Source organism: Acinonyx jubatus, chromosome A1 (genome assembly GCF_027475565.1).
Source record: "Acinonyx jubatus isolate Ajub_Pintada_27869175 chromosome A1, VMU_Ajub_asm_v1.0, whole genome shotgun sequence".
Classification (NCBI taxonomy): domain Eukaryota; kingdom Metazoa; phylum Chordata; class Mammalia; order Carnivora; family Felidae; genus Acinonyx; species Acinonyx jubatus.
In genome coordinates, this window is record NC_069380.1 from 67731030 (window position 1) to 67757333 (window position 26304).

General features: G+C 41.1%; 1 protein-coding gene and 1 long non-coding RNA gene across 10 annotated transcripts in view; one reads left to right on the top strand and one right to left on the bottom strand.

The window, feature by feature from the left end:
- MBNL2 (muscleblind like splicing regulator 2) overlaps window positions 1-26304 on the top strand; it is a 158182-nt gene that overhangs the window by 109125 nt on the left and 22753 nt on the right. Inside the window, exons 4-9 of one of the 8 annotated variants that reach the window (XM_027065114.2) lie at window positions 3323-3523; window positions 6274-6537; window positions 13772-13825; window positions 14504-14657; window positions 21794-21829; window positions 23122-23216. In XM_027065114.2, the coding sequence (XP_026920915.1) occupies window positions 3323-3523; window positions 6274-6537; window positions 13772-13825; window positions 14504-14657; window positions 21794-21829; window positions 23122-23216 (804 nt within the window). The remainder of the gene's footprint in view (window positions 1-3322; window positions 3524-6273; window positions 6538-13771; window positions 13826-14503; window positions 14658-21793; window positions 21830-23121; window positions 23217-26304) is intronic. The other 7 variants (XM_027065116.2, XM_027065118.2, XM_027065120.2 and 4 more) reach the window with 7 other exon arrangements.
- Window positions 908-25835, bottom strand: LOC128314534 (uncharacterized). Of its 2 annotated transcripts, XR_008296286.1 has the most exons (5): window positions 25420-25835; window positions 17808-17971; window positions 16310-16360; window positions 11491-11597; window positions 908-5189 (listed from the first exon to the last, which is right to left on the bottom strand). It is a non-coding gene; the product is annotated as an uncharacterized LOC128314534 (long non-coding RNA). The 2 variants fall into 2 exon arrangements; XR_008296287.1 differs by having other exon boundaries at window positions 11491-17971.

Consider the following 26304-nt stretch of genomic DNA (forward strand, 5'->3'; position numbering starts at 1 on the left):
CCCTTTTCTGTTTTAAGAAATTACCAAAAAAAAAAAAAAAAAAAAAATCTAGGGAGTGCAGAAGAATGGAAATAGCCCCAGCCTGGGAGTCAGGAGTCCTGAGTGCTTTGCCTCAGCAGCATTGACCTTGGGTGATCTATTGAGTCTATAGTCCGACCTGCTTCCACCTACTGTGATGCCACACTTGCTCCTCACGGATAACGAGAAGGTTAAAGAAGACAGTGTGTGTGACAGTGCTTTGGAAACAGCGGCTCCTATGTACACGTAAGGCAGCACTGTCAACAATAATAATGGAGTGCCTGTCTCTGAGAATGACTATAACTATTTTTTTTTACTAATCACCTTCAATCAAAAACACTGTATTAAAAAAAGAGAAAATATCTCATTGAATCTGTCCTATCAACTTTTAACTGTCAGCTTCACATGAAAGAAAATAGGTATTTTCCCCAGCCCATATTTCAAAAAGGAGAAAACATTTGCTATCATTAAATAAGAGTTTATACCTCTATTATTATATTGCCATGCTGATTATATGCCTGTTATAGAATCAGTGGATGATTTTGGGGGGAAAACTTTATTAATACCAATTTTTACTCTACCCGTGACACCTGCTATTTGCTGAGTTCTGACCATGGGAAGTGGGGAAGAGGTAGCACTTTGTTCAGCCCAACTTTTCAAGTCAACTGGTTTTACTTCCTTGAGAGAACTAAAGCTCAGAGAGGTTAATTCACTGCCTAGGATAATAGTTCACTGGCAGAGCTCGGGATTTGAATCCAGATCACTCTTGGTCTAAAATTTGTGTTTTTCTTTTGAAATAATACTCTCTCTGAGCTATGTGACAGCTATCATCAGTAAACTGCAACATTCATTTTAAGGTTTTTTTTTTAATGTTTACTTTTGAGACAGAGAAAGAGAGAGAGAGAGAGAGACAGAGCATGAGCAGGGGAGGGGCAGAGAGAGAGGGAGACACAGAATCTGAAGCAGGCTCCAGGCCTGAGCTGTTAGCACAGAGCCCGACGCAGGGCCTGAACCCACAAACCGTGAGATCACGACCTGAGCCGAAGTCGGACGCTTAACCGACTGCCACCCAGGCGCCCCTGCAACATTCATTTTAGATCATTAAATTAGATGAACAAGTAATTTACATTTTGGAAAGCAAAATTTTTCTGATTTTAATAGATTTACTGATATCCAAAAAGGTTTCAGGAAATGAGTTTTGAGGTTCTGACATCCCACTGACAGTCAAGGTACAACCTGTATTTATGTCACCACACTGACCCTGGCTTCAAATGATCCACAAGAGGGAGGGTTGGGAATCTGCTGCTGCAGAAAATCAAAAACGGGCCTGTGGGGGAGGTTTGTTTTCTTTGAATGTTTACTTTGATAATGGTCTCTGTGTTAAATTACACATTCAGTACAAGTGTTTTAATACCTATTTTCACTCTCCATCTATGACAGTGGTCCCCAAACTGGGCCACACATCAGATCACATAGTAAGTTTTTTTAAATGCAAATTTCAGGGTCCCTGCCTAGACCTATCGAGTCTGGCGATATTTCTATTTATGAAATTCCCCTCAGGCATTTCTGATTTAGCTGGTTCTTTGAATCCCTGATCTGTTGTGATTTATGACCTTTCAGAGTTGATTTTTTTTTTAATTCTAACATTAGATAGTCATACCATTTAAATCACTTGGCTTTTTTTCAATGGTGCTAACTCATAAAAACTATAGTTACTGAAAACCGCAACTTTCTGTAATTATGGCTCAATGGGTTGAAAATGGAAAACATACACATATAAAATTTGGGAGAAAAAAAATCCTAACTGCCATCTATTTCCCATGTTGAGACCTCATGTTGCAACCCTGTCCCAAAGTGAATTTGATGTCTGAGCCATAAAGATCTAAGAGCTCCTCGTGGGAGGGCTATAACAGCCCTCGCAGGCCATTAGAATCACCTCTCACAGCCCCCAGCCACTTCGCTAAAGACCTCCAGAACCTCTGAGAACTCCTTGAACAAACTATCAGTAACTCACTGTTTTCTAACATGAGCATCCATAAGAGGTATTTTTCCGTTATTGCTGTCAACAAAAAATTTGTTTAATAATAAACATAGATTGTTATTTTTCCCATATGTTCAACAACTCATTCAGAGCCGTAAATAGAAAACAAGAATGTTACTCACAATATACAAATAGAGGGGTAGCGTGACATGGCCGAGAGCACAGTTTGGTTATTAGAAAACTGCATTAACACGTGGTTGCAAATATCTGCAAACTGCTCCTAAAAATAAAGAGGGTAAAAGTCACCAACTAGCTAAAAAGCCAACCAACCAATAAAACCATTCAGGGACAATTTAGTGTAAAATTCATTCTAACAAAAATCTTTAGCGTCTTACACTTTTAACATTGGTTCTAGAAAAGTGAAGCAAACTTTATTGTTCTCTTACATTATTTCCTTTCTGGAAAGCATATTTTTAGGTGGGGCTTTTAAAAATTATTATCCCATCAACCCCCTAGCGCAGTTCTTTCTTATCTCCGGACAAGGAGCGTAGCGATCGAGAAGTTTAAATAAAGTACGGTATGCCTTTATCACTGTTGCATTGATTTTAACCTAGGAAACCAAACCAACGTTTAGTGGCCAGTTGAAAAATTGGCCAATTAAAAAGTTCATGTTCTCTCATCCAACCTTTTAGGCAGGGAAGGTTAGATCTAGACACAGTTGAACTGGACCGAGAAACAGCAGGTCCATATGAACACTACATACAGGCTAGTGACGGAATGTGGGAACATGATGCTGAATCAGAGCAAATACAGTCCCAGATAATCCCCAATTTTTGAGAATGTATGTACTCGATCAACTTGAAAATCAGGCTCTAATCAAGGTTTTTCTTTCCTCCTGTCCTTTTTTGAGATGCAAGGAGGAGAAATCAAAGATTAGGAGTCAGTTTTCCATAGGTTTACCCCCTTCCTGTTATAACATTCACTGTTTGGAATGATGAGCAATGACAGTGAGAATTATTGTTTTTTCTTGAGAAAACTTTCATAGGAATAAAAATTTAATCCGTTCCCTGTAATTAGGTTTCTATAATGTGCTCGCATGTTTTTGTATGGTTTTAGGAAGAGAGGATATACATGGATATTATTTTTTTTAAGCAAAACAAAACAGGCAATCTAATGAACTTTCACAGGCCAGCATCGATTTACGCAAGTAACACAAAGGGTCTTGTGTATGGTGAGTAAGTTTTGCTCAAATGACACTTACTGGTGATTTTTTAAAGTTTTATTCTAAAGAAATCTTTGTCCTGTGTTGTCTTCCTTTAACAGCCCACTTTTCCTGTAGGTCCCGCAATAGGGACAAATACGGCGATTAGCTTTGCTCCTTACTTAGCACCTGTAACCCCTGGAGTTGGGTTAGTCCCAACGGAAATTCTACCCACCACACCCGTTATTGTTCCCGGAAGTCCACCCGTCACTGTCCCGGGCTCAACTGCAACTCAGAAACTTCTCAGGACTGACAAACTGGAGGTACTTCATTATATTTGTGGTTTGAGATGCATCTGGGGTAGAAGTGTACTTCTGTGTAAGTGAATGCTTATAAGATATTAATTTAGTCTTGCAAAACAGCCATGTGCACGCACACACACACACACACACACACACATTCATCTAAAAGCCCTGCATTCATAATTCTGTGGTTTCAATTTAAGGCAAAGTTATAAAGGAAATTAGTCTGTAGGGAAAGAATTAGTTTAGCACAAACAAAATTCAGCTGTTTGGAATGTGTGTTCAGGGGCAAAATATTTAACAACCAGTGGAACACTGAATCAATCACTGTGTAGGCCATAGAGATGGCTCCTGAAGGCCTCCAGCTGTGCTGGCATTAACCTTTCATGGCTCCTAGAAAGATCTGAGAATGGCCAAATCAGAAGAATTTGAAACACCTGGGGACAGGGGTAGGGGTAAGTGGAACTATGACTATTGACCATTTGGTATGATCACATTTCAATATTTTAAGAGCTAATATGATTATATTGGAACGTTCCAGAATATCAGCCCTGGTTGTACTGTTGGTAAACAGGGGAACTGGAAGCTGGGCATATTAAGTATTGATTGAGATATTTTCTTTAACTTAAGTTCAAGTGTTTGGTAAAAGTCAAGAAAACACGTTCATATAATTATAGAAGATGATTCTTAAGTCATGAGTCAAGCCAACCCTTACTGGGTAAAATTTCTCTTTAATCAGAGTAAGAGGATTTATCTTAGCTACTATATCCTGTGATATTTAATAGAGCACTTTATGCAGTAGTGTAAAGATTCTGATAGATTTTTTAAAGAGCTCCTTTAATTCCATTACCTATTTAAGTTGTTAGGTGATATATGTATGGTTAGGATGTACACGGTGCTTTACGTTGGATCACTGGAAGATGTTCTTTCAATGTGCATTTGCTTAAATATTTACCCAATAAATCTTGAGGGCAATACAATGTTGCTGCCTGGTATCAGCTTCACTCTGGAGCACATGAATCCCAAAACGAAAAGACTAAAGACCCTAACACTGCTGTTTTGATCTAGCCTGCCCCTGTGAATATAGAACAGACCTTTCATGGTCTAGAAAAGTGTTTGGGGCTCCACCTGCTGGACCCATGGAGTGTTCAGTTTGTGACTGTGTGGTTTAGAAAACAAATTAAATCAGCTGAGTTGGGAACAAATTGTCCTCCCCAACAGGACTGGTAGACAAAGACATAGAAAAATAATTTACAACGACTTTAGCAGGTCTCATGCAGTTCATTTCAAGCCAGGAATGAAGCCGTCTTGTCCTGCACATGGCAACCCTTGGTAAATGCTTGACGGCTGCTCTGTACCTCTGATGTGGTCTCAGACTGGAGGATTCCATTTAGAGAGGAAGGCTTACTCGGAATTGATGGGAGCATCTTAGTAATTTTTATTTGTACATTTTATGAACTAAAGATCGGAATATTGGCTTATATCCAAAGCAGGAGGAAATGATGAGCAATCTTGCGACTTCTCTGTTTACCCTTCAAACCCTCTTGGCCACTGGTCGGTGAAACTGTATTTCCCAAGTAAGTTTGACTGTCACAGAGCTTGACTGTCACATCAGTGACCCTTCATATAACGAACGTCACTGATGGCCGAGATGCCAACCACCGCTTACTGGCTTTGGAATTAGAGCCTAAAAGGAAAATAACTTACAGTTTTACCCGTAGTTCTGTCCTGCTAATGATATTTATAAACCTAAGTGTTATGTCTATAGGTCAGTCATGTCATCTTATATTATCGATATTCAGGGCAGAATCAAGAATACGCTTTAAATTCTAAAGAAAATTTTCTTTATACAATAAACTCTTGATGCATCGGAATTCTTAGGTGATGGAGCATGTAGGGTAACTAAGGATTAAGGACTAAAAAAGCAATAGCAACAATACATGAGTACTTGGAACTCTATTCCTCCTTCCCTCCACTTATTTCTTTCCCCTTCTTCCCATATTTCTCTCCTTTTTGTCTTTTCTTTGTTTTTTATCTTCTTCCGGTGCCATCAAAAATAATAATAGAGTGATCTTAAATGCAAGTTTCAACGTCTCGGCCTCGATTGTTCTGACTTATGATTATAAGCGTAAGTTATCTTTTTAGAGCCCGGGCGTCCTAGGGGAAAACAGGAGTATTCAGATTCACCCCACCCACTTGCCATCCTGGGAGAAGGAACAAGCTTGTTTCCCCCAATCCCTTCTGGAGTTGTACAGCTGTGACCTGGTGGCTTGACCTGTGAGGAAACTATCCCTCCGTGCAAAAACAAAAAAACAAAAAAACAACCAAAAAACTATGGCATCCCAGGGTTGTCAGAGTAGGAAAAGATTTGGATGTGCTTACAGATGTCCAAATTATATACTATATGTCGTTAAATACATATATTATGTCCTAATTATTAGAGATGTATATGCACTAGCCCAGGGACAAATGGAGGCTTTGTTGATTTTTGTTATTTTAGCGAAAACTGCGCATTTTGACTTATTTTCTCAACAGAGTCCCACCCCAGCAAAGAGGGCGAAGCAAAACTCAAATTAGTTTGTCAGGGACTCTGGTTACTTGAGCTCTGCACAAATTTCTAGTGAAATGGCCCGAAAGCCCCATTAAAAGAAAGGAAAAGCATTTATTCCTTTTTTGTTTTTTTCAACCTAAATGGCTGCGCTCGCAGAGGTAGTTCCCGGCGGCCATCAGCCTCTCTTCTGCATCGTCTGCTTCTCCCCCCTGTGTCCTAGGTATGCAGGGAGTTCCAGCGAGGAAACTGTGCCCGGGGAGAGACCGACTGCCGCTTTGCACACCCCGCAGACAGCACCATGATCGACACAAACGACAACACCGTAACCGTTTGTATGGATTACATAAAGGGGCGTTGCATGAGGGAGAAATGCAAATATTTTCACCCTCCTGCACACTTGCAGGCCAAAATCAAAGCTGCGCAGCACCAAGCCAACCAAGCGGCGGTGGCCGCCCAGGCAGCCGCGGCCGCGGCCACAGTCATGGTAAGTGAGGCGCGCCCGCCGCGCACCTTCCTCCGCCCGGGAGCCCTGGGCGCCGGGCGGCGCTTTCCCCGCGGGATTCAGACGCTCTCCCAAACGATCGGGACCTAGGGAAGGCTGCTATTCCTGCTGCTCCGCTGCCTAAGTTCTGTTGTTGTTTCCCCCCCGTTTTGTTTTGTTTTGTTTTGTTTCCCCCTCCTTCCCTCCTTCAGCACAATAAGTAAATCCCTCGGGCGCAGGGAACCCCGGCGAGGCGTCAGCGCCCCGCCCCGGGGCCCGTCCTGCTGTGAGTCCGGCCTGCGCTGGCCTGGACTCCTCCTGGGAGCGGGCTCCGTGGCCGGCGCCGGCGGGAAGGTGGGCTCCAGAGCTTAGCGGAGGGAAATGCGGCTGAGCGCTGCGCGCCCCTGGGGGCGGGGAGGCTAGCAACAGGTGACCAGTGACGGGCTCTTCCTACTCCTGTTCCCCCCGCCCCACCCCGTCCTTCAAACTATCCACCCCGCCCCGTAAATGCAATTGTCTGCAGAGCATCCAGTCACGAAACAGATGAAAATGGAGCTGCACTGACTGGTGCTTTAAAAGGGGGGGGGGGGGGGGGGGGGCGGGGGGGAGAGGGGGCGGGTAACACAGCCTGGAGTCCCTGAGTCACTGTACTGTCCCTTAGAGACCAGCTGTCTCTGCCACCTCCTCCTGCTCCTCCTCTCCACTCTTCCTCCTCACCATCATCATCATCATCATCATCATCATCATGGCTGGGGAGCTGTTACAGCTCCAGACTCTCAGGCCCCACCCCAGACCTTTGGGATCAGAATTCTAATTCTAAAATATGCTCAGGAGGGGTTGTATCCACATTAACAGTTGACAAGCACCTGCCTGGAACACTGGTTCTCAAACGTGGCTATGTTTTGGAATTACCTGAGGGGTCTTAAAAGATTTCAACACCGGTCCTTTCCCCCAAAGTTTCTTATTTAATTTGTCTGGGTGTGGCCTGGGCGGTGGCCCTTTTTTTTGGAAACTCTCATGGGATTCTCCTGTGCAGCATGAGAACCATCACACTAGGCTGTAGAAATTTCTAATTTGTTTTAACATGAGGTCTCTGGCTTATCAGAAGCTCACTTTAATATATGATAGACACTGCGCATTCACTCATTCATTGAAAACATTTAAGTTTTTTTTAACGTTTATTTATTTTTGAGAGAGAGAGACAGAGCACAGGCAGAGGAGGGACAGAGAAAGACAGAGGGAGACACAGAAGCAGGCTCCAGGCTCTGAGCTGTCAGCACAGACAGAGCCTGAGGTCCACGAACCGCGATATCGTGACCTGAGCCGAAGTCCGACGCTTAACCAACTGAGCCACCCAGGCGCCCCCAAAACATTTAATGAGACCTGCCATGCAGCAGACACTTGCTGGGAGCATACACACATTAAGCGGGCTTCCTTACCCTCAAGGAGCTTGGAGTTTAGTGAGAGCAGCATTCCTTTCCGTGATGATGGAAATGCATAATGGGTCCCAGCGGGGAACGAAAGACTCGGTGGCCAGTGCTCCCTCAGAAGAGACAGACGGGGCTTCAGAGATGAAAGGTATACTTTAATAAAACAGTATTCTAACTAGCGACTGCCACCTCACACTTGGATAACTGATCAAAATGCAAGCGTAGCTGTTACACGTAAAAAGCCCCTATTGTTCAATATTCTTCCCACAAATGTTTTTAAAGGCCTGGCCCTGTGAGTGCCGGGGATACAGAGAGAAGAGCACAGAGCCTGCCCTCACGTGATGACCGCGTAGGGCGCGGTGCGTGGTCACACAGACCCTTCCGATCGGATCCTGTTCCCAAGAGACTTGAGCACTGGTCCTCCGTCTCCCACGGTTTCTCCTCAGAGTCTCTGAGGCTTTGGTGTTTTTGCCTCACATCTTCTTAGTCTTATGTCCCGGACAGAACAGTGATTTTTCTGAATGTGTAGAGTTTCTATATATATGCACAGGTGTATGCAACCACAAGAGAGAGAGTCTGTCGTACAATATAGAGAAATTCTCCCTCCCTTTTGTTCTAGTAAAAGAGCAGTTTGCAAAACTGATTGTAATTGGGAACCCAATGGGGGTGGGGGTGGGGGTGGGGAGGAGAGTAAATTGGTTACTTAATGCTGATGGAAAAGGAACTCTTCTAGTGAGCAAGTGAGGTCTTTTCTATCTTTCTCCTATGTGGAATCTGCCTTCCCATCCTCTTAGTGAAGATCTCATCCTATAAGAAGTGAAAGCCTGGGTGGCTCAGACGGTTAAGCATCCGACTCTTGATTTCAGCTCAGGTCATGACCTTATGGTTTGTGGGATCGAGCCCCACTTCGGGCTTGGGATGGCAGTGCGGAGCCTGCCTGGGATTCTCTCTCTCCCAATCTCTCTCTTTCTGCCCCCTCCTGTCTCTCAAAAATAAATAAAAAACTTAAAAAAAAAAAAAAAAGAAGTAAAACTGTTTTCGTTGCAATCATTGTTTTAGGCCGGCCCCAATTTATCCTAACCGGTGTATTGACAGTTAGGCCCAAAGAACACATTTTTTCCTCTGAGGACTGCGGTTGCAGGAGACAAAAACCCAACCGAAGTAGCTGAAATAAAAACTTTGGACTTCGTGCGGTGCCCTCCAAAGGGAGTAGAAGTAAAACAGAGATCAGGATGCCTGCATCCAGAAACTAGAAAAACAGTAGGTCTCTCTTTTTTTCTCTTTTCTGCCTCTCTTGGTGTATCAACTCTGTTTTCTAAGACCAAGTTCTCCAATGCAACATTGACCACGGCCAGACACCTATAGGGATACATTCTTATGTCTTTCGACAAGAGAGAAAACAGTATCTACTACAGCAGTTCTAATTAGAAAAACTAAAAAAGCAATGAAAGGTCATTTTGGGGGCTGTCTTCATGGTGAGAGTACGAGCGTGCTATGATTGGCTCAGCCTGGGTCACAACAGCCATCTCTGGCCACTGGGGTAGGCGACGAGGTTCTGGGAGTATGAAAAAATTAGTCCCTCTATCTCAAATACCTGTTGATACAACAAGCCACTGGTAGTAATAGTGACCTTAGGGCTAAGCCCTGAATTTATCTGAGCCTTGACTGTATCTGGCTGTTTATTAGGAGCAGCAATTGTAATGTCCACTATCTATCTATCTATCTATCTATCTATACTTCAGTCACTGAAGGAACAATGCAGCCACTCTATGTCAATGGTAGGTGACTTGGGTTGGTGGGGATAAGAGAAGAAATAGGCATTTACACAAACACGTCCTTCCTCAGCTTGGTATTTTAAAGTCAAGACTCCTTCTCTGTGTGCACTTCCGCGTGCCCTTCTGCGCATTTTCACATCACACTTACCAAGATGCAAAGAGGTATTGCAGTGGCTGTCAGTATATGTAGTTACCGTATTTTCCCAGATAGTTATACTGTACCCAAATTTGGAGTTCTGATATTTCAGGGGATCTTGCAACATCATCAAAGACAAGCCAAAGGAATGTAGTTTCAGAAGAAAAGCCAGCTTCTTTCTGACAATGACATGAAAATTATTGAGTCTGTCATGTCTTTTTAGTTGAAGTGAGAGGCTCATGTGAACCCACTAAGATGCAGTTGGGTAAAGTCAAAGTATTCTTACTCTAGGAACAAGATTGCCCAACACACGGAAAAAAAAAAACCCTCTTATTTTATTTCCTTACTTAAAAGAACAAATGAGAGTGATGATTGCAGTCAGAAGATCTTAATATTCCATTCACCTGGGCTCCATATCTGAACACAAAGAATTTCTGTAATGCAATTTGTATTATTGTCCAGGGATTTCCCCTTCTTTTGATTAATTGGACCCTGAAACACATTTAAAGCTTTGATTCCAGAAAAGGAGACATTTATTTCCTTTAGAGCCTTATTCTTTCATAATACGTCTTAAAACGTGGGCCTCATCCTCACCAGAATTTTTTTAAATGTGAAAACAAGGCAGACAGAGCGTCTCTCTGGTAATTTTCACACAAAGGATATGTGATCTTTAAGCAAGCCGTCTTTCTTCACAATCCTACAACATGGGGCTACATGGGAGAGTCCTGTTTTGTGAAAGGAAACGGGGCCAGCTGCCATCAGCTAGATAAGCTTCAACCGTTCAAGAAAACATGTACAGGAACTTTGAATTCCATCCTATTTGTCTACATCCCTTTCTTCCACAAGAAGGCAGCAGCTCTGATTATTGTCACCGGGGTTTTCTGACTCCTCAGAGTTGGTCTTTGCCCACAATGCCTGGCACGGGCCCTTGGTTTGCGTGCCTTGACTCGCGGTTGAGTTGTTCTTTGATCCAGAGAAGGAAATATCTGGCTGGATGTACACAAACCTGCAGGTGGTCCAGAAAGGGCAGAGGGTCCAAAACGTTGTTGAGGCCAGCAGGAATGGATGCCAAGTGTCCGGCACATAGTAGAGGCCCAAATAAAGAACTTCTTTCTCTGCTTAGGTACCTAAGGAAGCTTCTAAGACCAGCCATGCTTGGTGATCTCTAAAGTCTAGTCTAAGCCTGAAGACCTTTCAATGTAGGTAAACATATGACAGCAGTCAAGTCATTCTTCTACCTCAGAGTATCTCTGTGTTACAAAGCCATACTATAACGTGGTTATTAATCCATACAGATTTTTTAAGCTTTATTCTACACATGTGCTTCAAAGCATGAGGTGTGCAAGATACTAATATGTATGCCCAACCTTTGAAAACTTACTGTTTCCTTGACAAGACATGATATGGGGCGCCTGGGTGGCTCAGTCGGTTAAGCGTCTGACTTTTGACTTTGGCTCAGGTCACGGTCTCACGGTTCGTGAGTTGGAACCCCACATCGGGCTCTGTGCTGACAGTGCAGAGCCTGTCTGGGAGATGTTTTATTTATTTATAAATAAATATAAACTTTAAAAAAAAGGAAAAGACACAATATTTGTGTCTAGGAAAGATAACTCACAGTATGCAGTGGGAGAAAAGGAGATGCTGGCCAGCTCAGTTTAGAGCTCTCAGTGTCCTCACATTCCTAGGTTCTTCTGATTTCTGTGGATATGAACTTTCATCAATCTAAGATCAGAAAAAAAAGAGCATTAACCTTCCAGGTGAGGATCCTAGGGAGACATGTTTACTATTTCTTCTTCTACTTGGAGACGTCATTGAATGATACTTTGTTCAATCAAAATTTCATTCATAAATGCCATCCTTTGGAGACATGATCACTCTTCCAGTTAGCATAGCAGACAAAATCAACCCAACAGTAGACCTGCTTTGGAACTCCCAAGGACTGGAAAAGGGAAGAGAAGAACTGAGTCCAGAATGTTGAGACCAAACTGATTCTGAGTTTGTGTTCTCAGTGCACTTTGTGAGAACGGGCTGTGCAGCCTTATACAGTTAGCACAGACGAATTTAAGCTTAAAGAAACGCATTATCAAGCAGTGTCAAGACTCTGCAGCAACCGAAGATCTTAAATAATGTGGTGTCATGGAAGTTACATAATGGGGAACTTCCGTCTGAAGAAAGAATATCCAGTACAAAGAAGCTTTCTTATTGTGAGGCTCTCTGGGTTTTAAAAATGTTGTAATTCTACTTCCAGAACACTCATTTTATATTATTTGATGGCCTCTATTAAGACTGCCTTCCCAAACATTTCTCTGTTGGACATTCTAAATCTCTTCTCTGCCTTCAATCCTTTCCTCACCCACTTTCTTTCTGCCTGCCTTGCCCGTCTTTACCTCCTGGCACCTCTATACTTTTGATCTCGAATCATCAAATGATGATGAAAAGACCTCTATCTGCAGAGGAAAATATCATTAACTGTTTCCCATTTTGAGAGTTTAGTAGTACCTCATATTATTGCAAATGCCATGGTTCCAGCTCAGAACTTTAGAATATCACGTTTTGTATTGATTACACAAACCTTAGGGATTTACCTATTGTGCTACCCATTGAAAAAGGGGTATTTCATTTTTTATTTGCATTGGAGCTACTCCTTTTATTTTATTTTTATTTTCACAGAATTCCATCATAGAATTTTCCATTTTTTACAGCAATGATCCAGGAATAGGAACATTTTTTCACCATGGTCTAAATCGATCAATATTTGTTATTATTTCAGCTGCTTAAATGAGACAGTCTGCCCCCCAATATGGTTATAAGTTAAAAATATTATTTTACATCTAATATTTCAAGCAGTCCTTGGCTATTTTTTTTTTTAGCTATTTGCTCTTTTTAGCTGTTGTAACTTGTTCTAGCCACGAGTTCCACTTCTCATTAACTGGGTTGGTCACTGATTATAGCTGAAATTACAAATAGAATTATTAAGTAGAGATTATTCTGATACCTGAGAACACTAAATACCTTTTTAAAGGGTATTTTCTTAGCATAATCCGGTAAGTTGTTTGAGATAAATTGAATTATAATTTCAAATGTAGTGGAAAACACAGAATGGATGATAAGTTAGTCATTAGAAACAGTACAATGGGATGAGAGTGGGAAATTTGAGAAACTTACTATTCAAATTCAAAACTTGTTAAGTTTGGAACCTTATTCCGTGTTGCCAGATCCATGCTAGCAGAGTGAAGAGAAGAATTGAGACAATTATCCACATGATTCAGACAAAAAATTAAGATCCAAACCCAAACAGTTTTGCCCAAATAATCTTGTGTTTGAATATTTTTTTGCCTGAATTTTTTGTCTCAGTTTGCCACTTCATTTTGTTAGGCTAGATCTTCATTAACAATTATTTTTCTGAACGTTAAAGATAATATCTTTTTTTCACTTGGATCTTCCACTTAGTACATTCATTATTTTACGTTTGAAAACTAACTTATCAGAAGTTCATCAATCCTATGGCCCTTGAAAGTTTTGCATTTTTTTTCTGAAGCAATATAAAAAATGCTTATGGTGTGTATGCAAGCTGCTGTTTTAATTAACTTTCCTGAATTTCAAACATCTATATTTTACTCTCTTATATGCTTTTAACTAAGGTATAGTAGATGCATTTTTGCTTCAATACTAATTTAAGGTGTAATATTCATTTCTTTAGAGAACATTTTTGTTGTTGTGCATGCCTAGTGTTTTGTACGTTGTATATTGCATTCAGAATATTTTTTTCCTTCTCACCTATCCACAATGCAATGCCGTTCCCATGATGCACCTCTGCTTGCTGTTTACCTGTATGTTAATTCGCTTGAATCCCATTGGCCCACTGCCATCATGTGCTCGCTGCCTGTTATTAAAAGACTCAGTCGACTGCCAAAGCAATGAAGCGACCTCTCGAAGCATCTGTAGACCTGGTACTTTGACCTTTCACCTTTCGCTTTGCATGTAGCTTTTCAGAGAACCATCTGAGATTTGTATTACTTGTAAAAATTGGTTGCAAATGATCATTATTATTAATTAATGGAAAAAAAATAAGGTGTTTAGCCATCTCATTTTCATACGTAATATGTGAAATAAATTAATCCTAACAAATTTTAATACCTTTTCCAAAAGAGTGAAGCAAATTTAAATTACTTGCCTCGGAAAAATGTGCATTATAATTCTTATTAACCTTTAAATCCAAGAAATTGCCGTTTAGTTAACGAAGAGAATAGGTATTAATAATAACACAAATGCTTCTTTCCCCCCTTAGAATAGTTTAACTCGTTTTAAAAGCTGAAGTCATTTTTTATTTTATTATTATTATTATTATTATTATTATTATTTATTTATTTATTTATTTTGGTGTTGCTTGATAGTTTTTCTTTTCCTTAGTTGAGATGCTACCGTTTTGGGTTACAGAAATCATGCTTCCGCTCTCAATAACAAATTCTCACTCATTCGACATTGCCGCTGTTTAAATTAAGGTGCATGGCAGAGGCATCTCCTTAGCTGTCATTTTGAAAGAGAATGTTGGACTTGATGATCTCTGTGGACACGGAAGGTGTGGTTACTTTGAGTTATACATGTCCTATCCGATTCTTTCCTCATAGGCCTTTCCCCCCGGTGCTCTTCATCCTTTACCAAAGAGACAAGCACTTGAAAAAAACAACGGTGCCAGCACGGTGTTCAATCCCAGCGTGCTGCACTACCAGCAGGCTCTCACCAGCGCCCAGCTGCAGCAACACACGGCTTTTATTCCAACAGGTACGTGCCCTGACAGTTCCAAGTCCCGTGTCCGTGTGCCCTTCCGGTCATGTGCTTTCTCCTCATCCCTCAAAGCTGTTCGGTGGCATCTAGTTTGCTTGTAAAGGTACAGTCAGTACAGCCTGAAGCTCATCATTGTCCTAGCTAGCTAGATACGTTTACTTTGCTTGGATGATAGCGAAAGACTGTCAGGTTTCTAAAGCCAAATATTTTAGAGAGTTGAGTGACAGACTGAACCATGAGACGCAAAGAGTGGTCAGTTAGGCCTCTCGGTTTCTTGTATCTGCACATGCTGTGTAAAATTGTTTATGTCAGTAGGGCCTTTTTATGTGTGACAGTTCAGATTTGTCATTAACCCTGAATGACCTAAAAATAGCAATTCCAATAAATACTAACCTTTTTTTTCCCTATTCCTATTCAGAGCACTAAACAAAAAACCAAGGCTGTTCAAATTAAAGCGATCTTCTTCTCATATTTTACATCCATTCTCTCTCTTTCTCCATCGTTCTCAGCTTCACCAAGTGCACAAATAGATAGGGCTCTTACTCGCAGTTTCTGAGCCAATGCCTGATAGTCTTAGCTGCTCAGGTCCATTAACTGTATCATTCCACTAAAAGATGAATTCTATTAATCACAGAATCTCGAAGTTTAAAGGATTCTTAGTGATCTCCTCATCCAGTCGATCGTTTTACAGATGAGAAAACTGAGGCCCCCTAAATGTGAGGTGACTTCCCAAGGTGGCACAGCTAATGAGACAAGGACCCAGCACCTAGTTTCCCCGTGACCGGTCCGACGTACCAGGACATGACACCACCCGGCTTCCGTATGTGGAGTCACAGAGTTCTCCCTTGCAGCTCGGCAGACATAAAACATCAGATAAAAGTGAAGAAGCAGAAGTGCAAAGCATGTCAACCCTCCTCCTTTTTGTACCCACCTCCCTGACCCCAGACCTACACACACCATATACGAACACAGAGTCATCATATATTGACCATGGTATTGACTTTTTAGTCTGTGTTAGAAGCAGGGATAATGTCCCCAAAATAAATAAAGTCTCCTCCTACTGTTTAAAAAAAAAAAAAAGCGAAGAAGAAGAATCAGAGAGTAACTTAGGCTTTTGTGAGAAGATGGTCCACTGAGTTCTTAGTTCGGAAGTCAAAATTTTCATCCCATGATAGTGACTGGAAGGTAAATATAGATGAACAACAGTTTTATCCAAAAGAGCTTGTTGGTCCTAATCCACATGGTTGGACTTTTTGGGTTTATTTTCCATTTCTTTAAATCCTGTAGCATATCAGGAATTAACGTGGGAGGGAGTAGAATCGCTATTTCTGTGGTATTTTTTGTGTAAAAGTTACACTTTGAAATGAACTGTCAACCTTTTAACAATATTTATTACAGTAAAGATATAAGTTATGTGAGGAAAATGGTTCTTAGTGTTTAGTTTTCCTATTTTACTTCCGCTTTTCTCTTAAGTAGATTCATAGACCTGTGGAGTGAGTTTCTATATCAGTACTTACTGGGACTTCCCTCCTGTTCTATCACAACCTTAACTAGTGACATTTCAGTGCAGGGATAGCACAGCAGGACTTGTCATTGTAATCCACTAGATATAACATGTTTGTAAAATAATAACTAGTAGGTAAACTTACCTTGAGGTCTCGTAGGATTTCTAGAAGCGTCTTATTTTATAGACCTCGTCACTAGATATTTGAAGAGAAAAAAATCAGGGAAGAATGTACAGAGGGGTAAAACATAAAAGGACAAGTCTGTTTCTGGAGACTGGGTAATAATTTCAGGACAATTTCCTGAGAATGCCTTTGAAACCCTGGAACTTAGTCGTGTAAAAATGTGAAGGCCTCTTAACTCGTATTTAACACTTCAATCCAATAATGACTGCTCTATTAAATCACTGAAAGAACCCTCACTTAAAAATGTTTCACCTGGAAACCATTTAAAGACTTCCAAAGCAAGAATGGATAACATCCTTTATGCAGTGACCTGATTATTGCTGATGAAATGATTGTATCGAGGAGCGATAGGCCGTACTGGTTGCTGTGCCTGAGTACTTCTGCCCCCTGCTGGATTGTTTAAAAACTGTCCGTGTGTCCGGCAACCTTCAATTGTGTGCACTTTGGGAGCCGAAAAGTGGGTCCTAGCCCACTTAATTCTGTGAATTACAAGTGTTTCCATCTGTAACATGATATCAATATCATAGTGAACACCCATGTGGCTCTCGTGCTCTGAAATGGTATATCAACTTCTAAGAAGTTTTCACATGTTTTTCTTAAATGATGAAAGAGAAAATAATTTTCTCAAAAGGCAGTTAGTGTAATCTTTCCCCCACTTAAACCCAGAACAGAAATTTTAGTGTTTATCTTGGCTCTAGCTTTTATTTCAGGCTTTCTTTCTCATAAACCACATTTTCAACTTAATTTTAAAATGGTAATGATAATGATCATTGTTAATCACTGTTGTCTTAAACGTCTGCAAATTAAGTGATGATGTTCAAAAATAAGTTTTGTAACTTGGCAGATGGGTGGGCCCGTTATTTTTAACATGACAGATTTTGATTTTTCTATAACTACTTTATATTAATATCGGTCCTATATGAAACAAAAAGCATTTCGTGTTCTCCTGGAGGCCACCCTTTACCGAAAAGTCATTCATAGTGGAATTTTGGGGGTTGTTTTTTTTAAGATCCCTAACTTTTATTTCTTTTTTTTTCCCCCACTGAGGTATCATTGACATGGAACACTCTATCAGTTTCAGGTGTACAACATAATGATCTGATATTTGTATACACTGTGAAATGATCACCACAGTATGTCTACCTACCATCTGTCACCCATAGTGAAGTTTTTGATATGTTACTAGAACTCTCCCAATGACACAGTATGAATTTGGATTTTAGGAATTCTGCCTCCAGACTGTGGAGATAGTAATGTAAAATATCATGCAAAATATGGGATTCCTCTCCCAAACCATGCTAACATAATTATCACCTTGGTTGGTGCCCTAGCACGTTTGTGGTGGGTAGGACTTTTCCTTTTCTCCCTTTTTTTTTTTTTTGATAGGGATTATTTTAATCTAGGAGTTATACTTTTTCTTTGCTATGTTAGGAAAGCAGCAAAAACCACACACACTTACAAAAATAGCAGGGTAATAATTCTTGGCATTTCTCTGACAGGTTTATTCTGAGTTACTCTAAGTGTTCTTATAGGCATTTTCTCATTATTCTTCAAGATCATTCTGGCAGCAGCAGGCGTAATTATTGGCATTTTGCAGATGGAAAAACCGAGGCTGTGTCTATGCTGCAAAGTGGAAAATATAATTAATGGAAATATCCAGAGAACCCTAACTCACAGATTCTAGAGTTGGAATATTTCTGCAACCAAAGCAGAGAATAGTTGAGAAGTCTTTGTTGAGAGAGTTAGTGCCTTAGTGAAATGCCTCAGCCGGTCAGAACAAAACGACCCACCGACTCTTTCCTTGATATATTTCATTGTACTGGATGTACAGAATAACCAGAACAAGGAAAAGTGTTAGCACAAATATTGCCTAATGATCAGAAACCATAATGTTATGTAAGGTTATCACACACCTTGGTGAAAGATTTGTCAGCATTCAGTGGAAACTGTATCTGTACAACCACAGCAGAATCTATTTGTCCCACTTAATTCAGCAAACAGTTCTTGAACACATAGTAAGTTCTGGGTTCCAGATCCAGTAATGAGAATACAACGAAGAGGCAAAAATCAATACAATGCAGAGCGTTAAGGGCCCCTTGGGGCATGAGCAAAGCTATTTGAGAGGGCAGCAAGAGGCAATGCATTAGGGCCATCAGCATGTGCAGTGGGTGGTGGTGACAAAGGATCCTGAGAAGGAAAGAACTCTCCAAAGGAGAAGAAATTTGCTTAGGACTTTGAAAGGAACGTTTTCCCAGCGGAAGAAGAGCATCCCAGGCAGGGGAGACAGCCTAGGTTGGGGAGAGCATATTCGAGGAAGAGCAAGTTATCCGTTTTAGCTGCAGCATAAAGTATTTAAGGGGCAGGAGGAGGGTGCAAGGGCAGAAAAGAAGAGGAGAACCAGAATCTGGCACTGAGTAAGACAGCCACGCAGAGCAAAAGCTATTTGTTTCCAATATTCATATCGTTTGTAGAGCACACAGAGAGAAAGAGAGGCTCATGAAATTAATTTGGTTGAGCATTTCAGCCACATCCTGAACTGAAGCTGAAGTGACACATTCAATCCCGGCTCAGTGTGGCTGCTGGAGCTGCTGTAGATGGTTTTCAACCCAGTGACATTCGCATCCGTGACACAAGAAAGCCCTCCAAGAAAACCCCTCCACATGGGAATGCAACAGAATTTTTATGGGCCTAACTTTGAATCCAGCCATGGTTCACTCTGAAATGAAATCATTGACAAAGTGGGTACATACATTTTAGGAAAAGGTTGATCCCACTGCACTCACTAATGGCAGAGAACACCCATTCAACCGACTGTCCACCTACCGTGTGCCCCAAAGACCTAGACAGACAATGAACGCTGCCCTCCCAGAGTTAACAGCAGAGGAGGAGAGATGGATGTTCAAGAAATGCCCGTATAAATATGTAACTTAAATGTTTTATAAATCCTATGAATGAAAAAGTAGAGTTCAATACGCTTGAAAATAGAAAACTGATTTAAATGGCATGTGGAGGTAGGTAAAAGAGCAATTGAACAGTTTTCTAAAGAAGTGACATGTGCCTTGAGACCTGGAAGATGAAAAGAGTAGGGCGAAGATAATTCCAGGCAGAGGGGACAGCTTGTGGGAAGCCCAAAAGTAGGACAAAAGTGCGATGTGTTCGGTTCAAAGAAATGATAGACTAATCTGCCCGGGTCACAGTGCCAGCCTCCAGAGAGGGGTATAGAACAAGCCAGGGAGATAGACACTGGACCCTAGGGGACCTTTATCCTAAAAGCAATGAGAAGGCAGTGAATTGTTTCCAGCGGAGAAGCGAACAGACCTGTATTTAGAAAGGTTTACTCTGACAGCAGAGTGGAGACTGGATTAGGCAGGAGACAGGAAGGCAAGCAGGAAGACCAGTTAGGACATCATTACAGGGCCAAGCCTGGAGACAATGGCGATCAGGACCGGAGAAGTGGCAGTAGAGACGCACGGACGGACAAATGCAAGATGCATTTTAGAAGCAGGATTGCTTTGGCTTTTGGGTGAGCCGGAGCAGGGAATTTCAAGAGGGAAGGCGGATGCATAAATGTGGAAGCCTTGAGCTCATAGATAGTATTTAAATCCCGGGTTGAATGGTATCATGAATTGAATGATGCCTGGAAAAAGCATAGAGTAGGTGAAAAGGAGCCAGAAGTGAGTCCTGAAAAACTCCAGCATATAGAGATATAGAGTATGTGTGTGTGTGTGCGTGCACGTGTGTGTCTGGGTTATCAGAAAATCCAAGGGAAAAGACTAATTTATTATGGAGGGAGGGGCTGAGTGCGAAATGTTACCAAGACTCAGGAAGTTAGATGAAAGTGGAAGAGTTCCTACTGATTGCACAAATACGGAGTTCTTGGTGACATTAGCAGTTGGAGGGAAGACGTGAAAATGAAAGCCAAAGTGGAAAAGATTGAAGAATACGTGGGGTCGAGGAAGTGAAAATTATTGTGCAGGTAACTTTTCAGAAGTTCGGTTATGACGATTAGAGAGATAGGGTGAGAGAAAGAGAAGGAGAAAGAATCCTGTCGTCAACAGGATTTTGAGATGTGCGTGTGTGTGTATGTGTGTGTGCTAAATCAGACATATTAGCACGTGTTTGCTGAAGAATCCATTAAAAGCCCAGTTAAATAGCTTCTTTTCCTGACTAGTTAATGTTAGCCTGACCAAAATGTACATCAGGCAGAAAGTACCCGTCAGGTGTGAACAGTTTGGCAGAGAGAATAAAGGCCTTCACATCTCAGATTCTTTGCCTAGTATCTCAGAAGACAGTTCTAAAACCCTAAGTGTGTACATCCATTCGTTAAAAAGAGTTTTCCTTTATTCATTACAAACGAATGTTCTGTCACCTACATGACCCCAACCTTCAGGTATCTTATATTACATTACCTTGATTTTTAGTCTAAGGAACTGAACCGGAAGTAGGTCATTCATTTTTTTCGGTACTCTACAACACACATTTCTCTTCATGGTCAGAGTTTTCTGATTCAAGCACATTAATAAGACCACCCCCAGAGAAGGCAGCTATTCCCCTGGAAGGAATGAAATCTTCCCTCCCTCCCTCCACCTGGAGGCCAACCTGATTTCCTAGTTTTGCCAAAGGTCTCCCTCAGAGATCACCGACTAGTAGCCATGACAAAATCGCTAGCCCTGGTCCTAACTCAGCCCCAGTTCTGCACTATTTTGCCTCTACGCTATTCAAGCTTTGTTGCCAGCACCACTTCTTTATAATGATGAATCTCGTAGCAGAAAACAGATCACATACACATCGAGGTCATTTTGTCACAAGAATGTCAGTCTTCCTAAACTGTAGGGCTTAGGAGCAATAATCCCAAATTCACATGACCTGCGAGCATTTGATTTGGAGGATATGGAATCTTAATTACTGCTTTTATTTTCACATTGTTTTTGACACGAAACAAGCACAGTTTTAATGCAGTAAGGTCAGCGTAATCTAGTAAATACAAAACCTGACCTGGATTTAGGAATAGAATTCTATTTTGAGCCTTACCCTTGACTCACACTATGCATGACCTTGGAGTAGTTACTATGCCTCAGATTTTTCATCTGTAAAATACCTACTTCCTACCTTAGAGGATGACCTTGATATTGTCTGTAAAATACCTTGAGGTCTTAGAGGAAGGACACTGTAGCATTGTCACATGTCATTCTTATAAGAATCATTTCGATGGATGTGAATAAGAAGTGTGAAAAGTAAAGAGTGAGCTTTGAGTAATATTGGCTTCCAATAAGTCAGATATATTTGTGTCTGTACTAAAAATGTGAGTAACTCTAAGAGACTGTGTTAACTAACCCTACTGATTTCTGGTTGTGCTTCAATCTCACTTTGAATGTTAACTCTAAACCGCTAACCTGTTTCTTTCCCTTTATTCACTTTTTCCACCTGCCATTGCATGACATGCAGGGTCAGTTTTGTGCATGACACCCGCTACCAGTATTGGTAGGTTTCAACCTTTTTTTATGTGTCTTTTATATTGTGTACAGTACCTTCACTTGCTTGAAATTTATTTCCAAGATGGTAGAAATGCTTGAGGAAATGGTAGATCTGAAGGCTTATTTGGCTTTAGAGTTAATGTATAGGTTTTTTTTTTTTTAAATGTACTTGTAACTTGAAGAAAATGACCATTTCAATGTGACCAGAACAGCAGAGCAACCACTACAAAACATAAAACCACAAGTATTGCTTTTTTAATGATCTGTATTCTGTTTCTCTTTATAGTTTATATGGTTTAGCATAAGAAAAAGAAAAGCTTACTTTATCAGAAAGGCAGGCTAATTTCATCAGTGTTTTAAAGTTTCATAGTGGTGTGCCTTTATCTCCTCTTTGCTGTGTGTTAGAGTTATCAGAGTTTCCCAGAAGTATTTATTTTTTAAAATTATGAATGGATGTATTTTGAAAACCAATGTCTGAACTGCTTTGCTTTATTATCGCTTTTTTAATTTTAAGTGTTGACTTATTTGTGATGATGATTTGTACCTTAGCACTCCCTTAGATGTTAAATTTTAATAATCCATCGTTATCCCTGCACATCCAGTGCCTTGGTACAAAAGTCCGTCTTTAGGACACGCGGATTCGTCCCATTTAGAATAAAGAGAAATAAACATTGGCCAAATTTCCTGGGCTGTTTCACAGCAACTGTGTTAGAATTAACACCAAGGCCTCGAGTTTTTGCTCTACCATTTATTAACCCCAAAAACCCCACAACCTCCAGCAATTTCAGTTCAAAAAAGCAGCCCCAAATTGACAAAAATTTTCCATCCCACCACAATGAACTCCAAAGGATGTCCTACCCCAAACTGGGCCTACACGTTGAGCCTTGGATGTTTTAGAATGACAAAAATGAATATCGTATACCCTTACTTCATTGGACATTACATGTCGCTTTTTTAGAGGAGACCATTAGTACGTAACAACCACAGACACCGGATTGGGAATGGTCTATTGTTAGAAGTAAAATGTTTATGAATACATCAACCAAAGTGATCCGCTTTGGCCTTTCTGGGAATCACTGATTATGTTTTAAAACTTCCTTTAATTGTACTTGTAATAAGCTATTTTCCCTTTTTTATTTCTCTCCCATGCTTCCTTGCTTTGCATTGTGATTGCATGCCATCTGCTGGTTTAACCCATGATGGCTTGCTGCTCTGATATTCACCATGCCAAAATACCACTTCTATTACCATAATGCTACACCCTCCTGTTCATTGCTCCCATGGTACCCCTCCTGAAAGTACCCATGATGCACAGCGCTACGTCAGCCACTGTCTCTGCAGCAACAACTCCTGCAACAAGTGTCCCCTTCGCAGCAACAGCCACAGCCAATCAGGTTTGCTCCTTTTAAAGCTTTCTTTCACAAATCCCAAACTCTAAATGAGTGCTGATATTTAAAAAAAAAATTCTCGGTGAGAATTTTTTTTTCATGTTTATCCATCAAATTTTATTTTTTTAATTAGTTTATAGCCAGCATTTATGGACAGGTTGCACTTATTTAGAGTTAACATTTACTGCAAATAATGATGTAGCTATGTTTTGTGTTGCACTGTTTGTTTTCGTACCTAATATTGTGTAATTAACCTGACAGGCTTAAATTCCTTTTAGTACAGCATTACGTATCCAGTGGTTTGTGAATTGCCACAGAGAAACTGTAAAAGCTGAGCCGGAAAACTGGCTATATTTCGATTCGGTTCATTCAGACCCTATCACCTGCTGGGGAGGAAAAAAGTTCTCCTCTGAGAAAAGTCTCCCCTTTTTCCTTCATGTCAAATTTGAGGTCTGAATGATTCTTGTCCACATCTCGCCTTGGTCGTATGTGCTCCCAAACTCACTGGTCCCCACTTCACAATTTGTGTAGAGATATTGGCCTAAGAACCAGAGCATACTGGAAGAGAAATACTAGGCACTGAGTTCACAAAGGCTGGATATAACTAATTAGGGGTGTTTAACTCTGTTGGTTTAACGCATGTGCCGGAAAGACCATGGATGTCCTATTTCTCAGTGAGAACCAGTTGGCTGTTTCCCACTCTGTAATCACAGGCTGACCGTCACCCTAACCCCAGCCAACCAACTTGCAAACATGTGCTCCCGCATGGGAGAGGCACATGAGGACTGGTGAGGGTAAACTCTTAACCTCGCCTAGAAAAACACGTTACTGCGCATGCCCTCCCTTCATAGAAGAGCAATGGTTTTGGTTCTGCTTTTTAGCTTAATTTTTTTTTAAAGTAAAATCGACCGTACTGATAAAAGATAAAAATAGATATAGGAGTAGGCTGGAGGGAAGGTCTGAGCTAATGGGAGAAACTGGGAGAAATCACGTCAGGGCATAAATGCAGATTCCAGACTGCATTTTGCAGGTGAGAAGGGCCGATTCACACTTTCTTTCTATGTTCACGTGCGTAAGTGATTCCAGTGCTATGCGTCCCATCACGGAAGCGACAAGTGTGAGTGTACTTGAATGAAGGAATTAAAAGTAAAATCCCGTGATAGGTCCGACTGTGTCCTCTGAAATGTGATGAAGCGGGACAGGGATGGGGGGGGCCCACACGTGCTCTCAGAGGCAGATCTAAACTAGTGATAACGCTTCAGCTCTCCCTCACCACCTCAAAAGTGCCACATTACCTCTAAGGAAAGCCAACTCAGCTTCCAGACAGATATGATAAAGAATAACAAGTAAGTTTCTTAGCTGGGAAGAAGATTCAGAAGAAAGGATGGCCTGGAAGAGGGAGAGACAATTTTCATCCCTGCTATAACTAGGTTCCCTTTCATTTGCTTGTTCGTAATAAGGAAGCTGGATGTTTGGATATTTAGGTCTGAGTCCTGCCTTCTTGAACCATGTTTTTGTGGTTGTTGACAGAATTTTTGTGAGAAAGTCCTCTCCTAAACAAACAAGTTTGAAGTATCATATACTGGCATTCATTATGATGGAATTTTACTATACTTTATGGCAAGTTAAGCACTTGGGTTTTTATTTTTTTTAACATTTTACTTATTTTTGAGAGACGTAGAGCAAGTTGGGGAGGGGCAGAGACAGAGGGAGACACAGAATCAGAAGCAGGATCCAGGCTCCGTCGGAGCTGTCAGCACAGAGCCAGACGCAGGGCTTGAACCCACCAACAGTGAGATCATGACCTGAAGTCGGACGCTTAACCAACCGACTGAGCCACTCGGGCACCCCAAGCTAAGTGCTTCTAATGCTGAGAGATCTTTCCTAAGAATGGAATGGAAGTCAAGATAAAGAAACACTGTGGAGTTTGGGCATAAATTCCATTCATATGGTAAATACTTAATCACATATCATAAATATTTTTTCCAGCCTGGTGATTTTTTTTTTTTTTTTTGGCTCCCTTTCCTGGGAAAAACTTTGAGAGATTGCACACACGTGTGTGGGTTTCTGTACGTGGGAGGGTGGCAGGGGTAGGAAGCATGGGATATGCAAAGGCTAAGATATATCATTTTACAGCAGACTGTGATTGGCAAGGGAACGGACAAGTTTAACTCCAGCTACATTTAAAGAGATATTATGAAAGGAGTACCTGACAGTAGCTTCGAGAATCCTAAATCTGTGTCTTGCAGTTTATCAGATATACTAGTTGCTGGGCTCCACTTCAGTGATGAAGAGAAATCCTTTAGCAGCTCTTCAGGAAGGTCAGCTTGCTCAAGAAAACACAGAAAAAGAAATAGTCGTAAATATAAATTTTTCAGATAGAATATTTTTTACGTATTTTCAACAAGTTTCAAAGAGCGAAGCAGCCAAACAAGAACTTGGAATGTCTTCCAGTGCCCCACAATTCAGAATTCAGAGGATGCTGATGGCCGTTAAATGACAAGTCATTGTCTTGTTAATCTCACCCTTTAAACTCAAATGGAATCATATCCATGTGAATGATGTGTCCTTTAAACATAGTAAGTCTCAGTTTCCTCAGTTGGGAGAGGGAGCCCAGCATTAGATCACCCCCATTAGATCACCCCAAAGTCCCTTCCAGCCCTAAGATCCAGAAAACCTGTGGTCCCTTCGCTGCTATGCTGGACCCAAAGTATCGGATGTATGAAGCTAGACACTAGCGGAATGGCAAGTAGTGCTAACGATTTCAGAGTTCAGGACACAATAAGCATCTTGCCTTCTTTTTCCTTCATGGAGTGATCTGTCTTTAACAAAAAATGCGCTAGGGTTTTGACAGTCTTTCAGTGCATTTGATCAATTTATACCGGCAGTTCAAACAGTTCAAACCTCACAGGCATTTGTAATTAGAGACAAGTCATTCATAGAAGAAAGATAGACCAAAACATCCCACGACAGACCCTCTGGTCCAGGCTTCCTTTACACGTGAGCCCGTGGTGAGCCAAGACGAACAGGTACAAACCTCGAAATTATGTTCTCAGGGCTGAATCAAGGGGCCAGCAATGAAAGTTTTCAATGA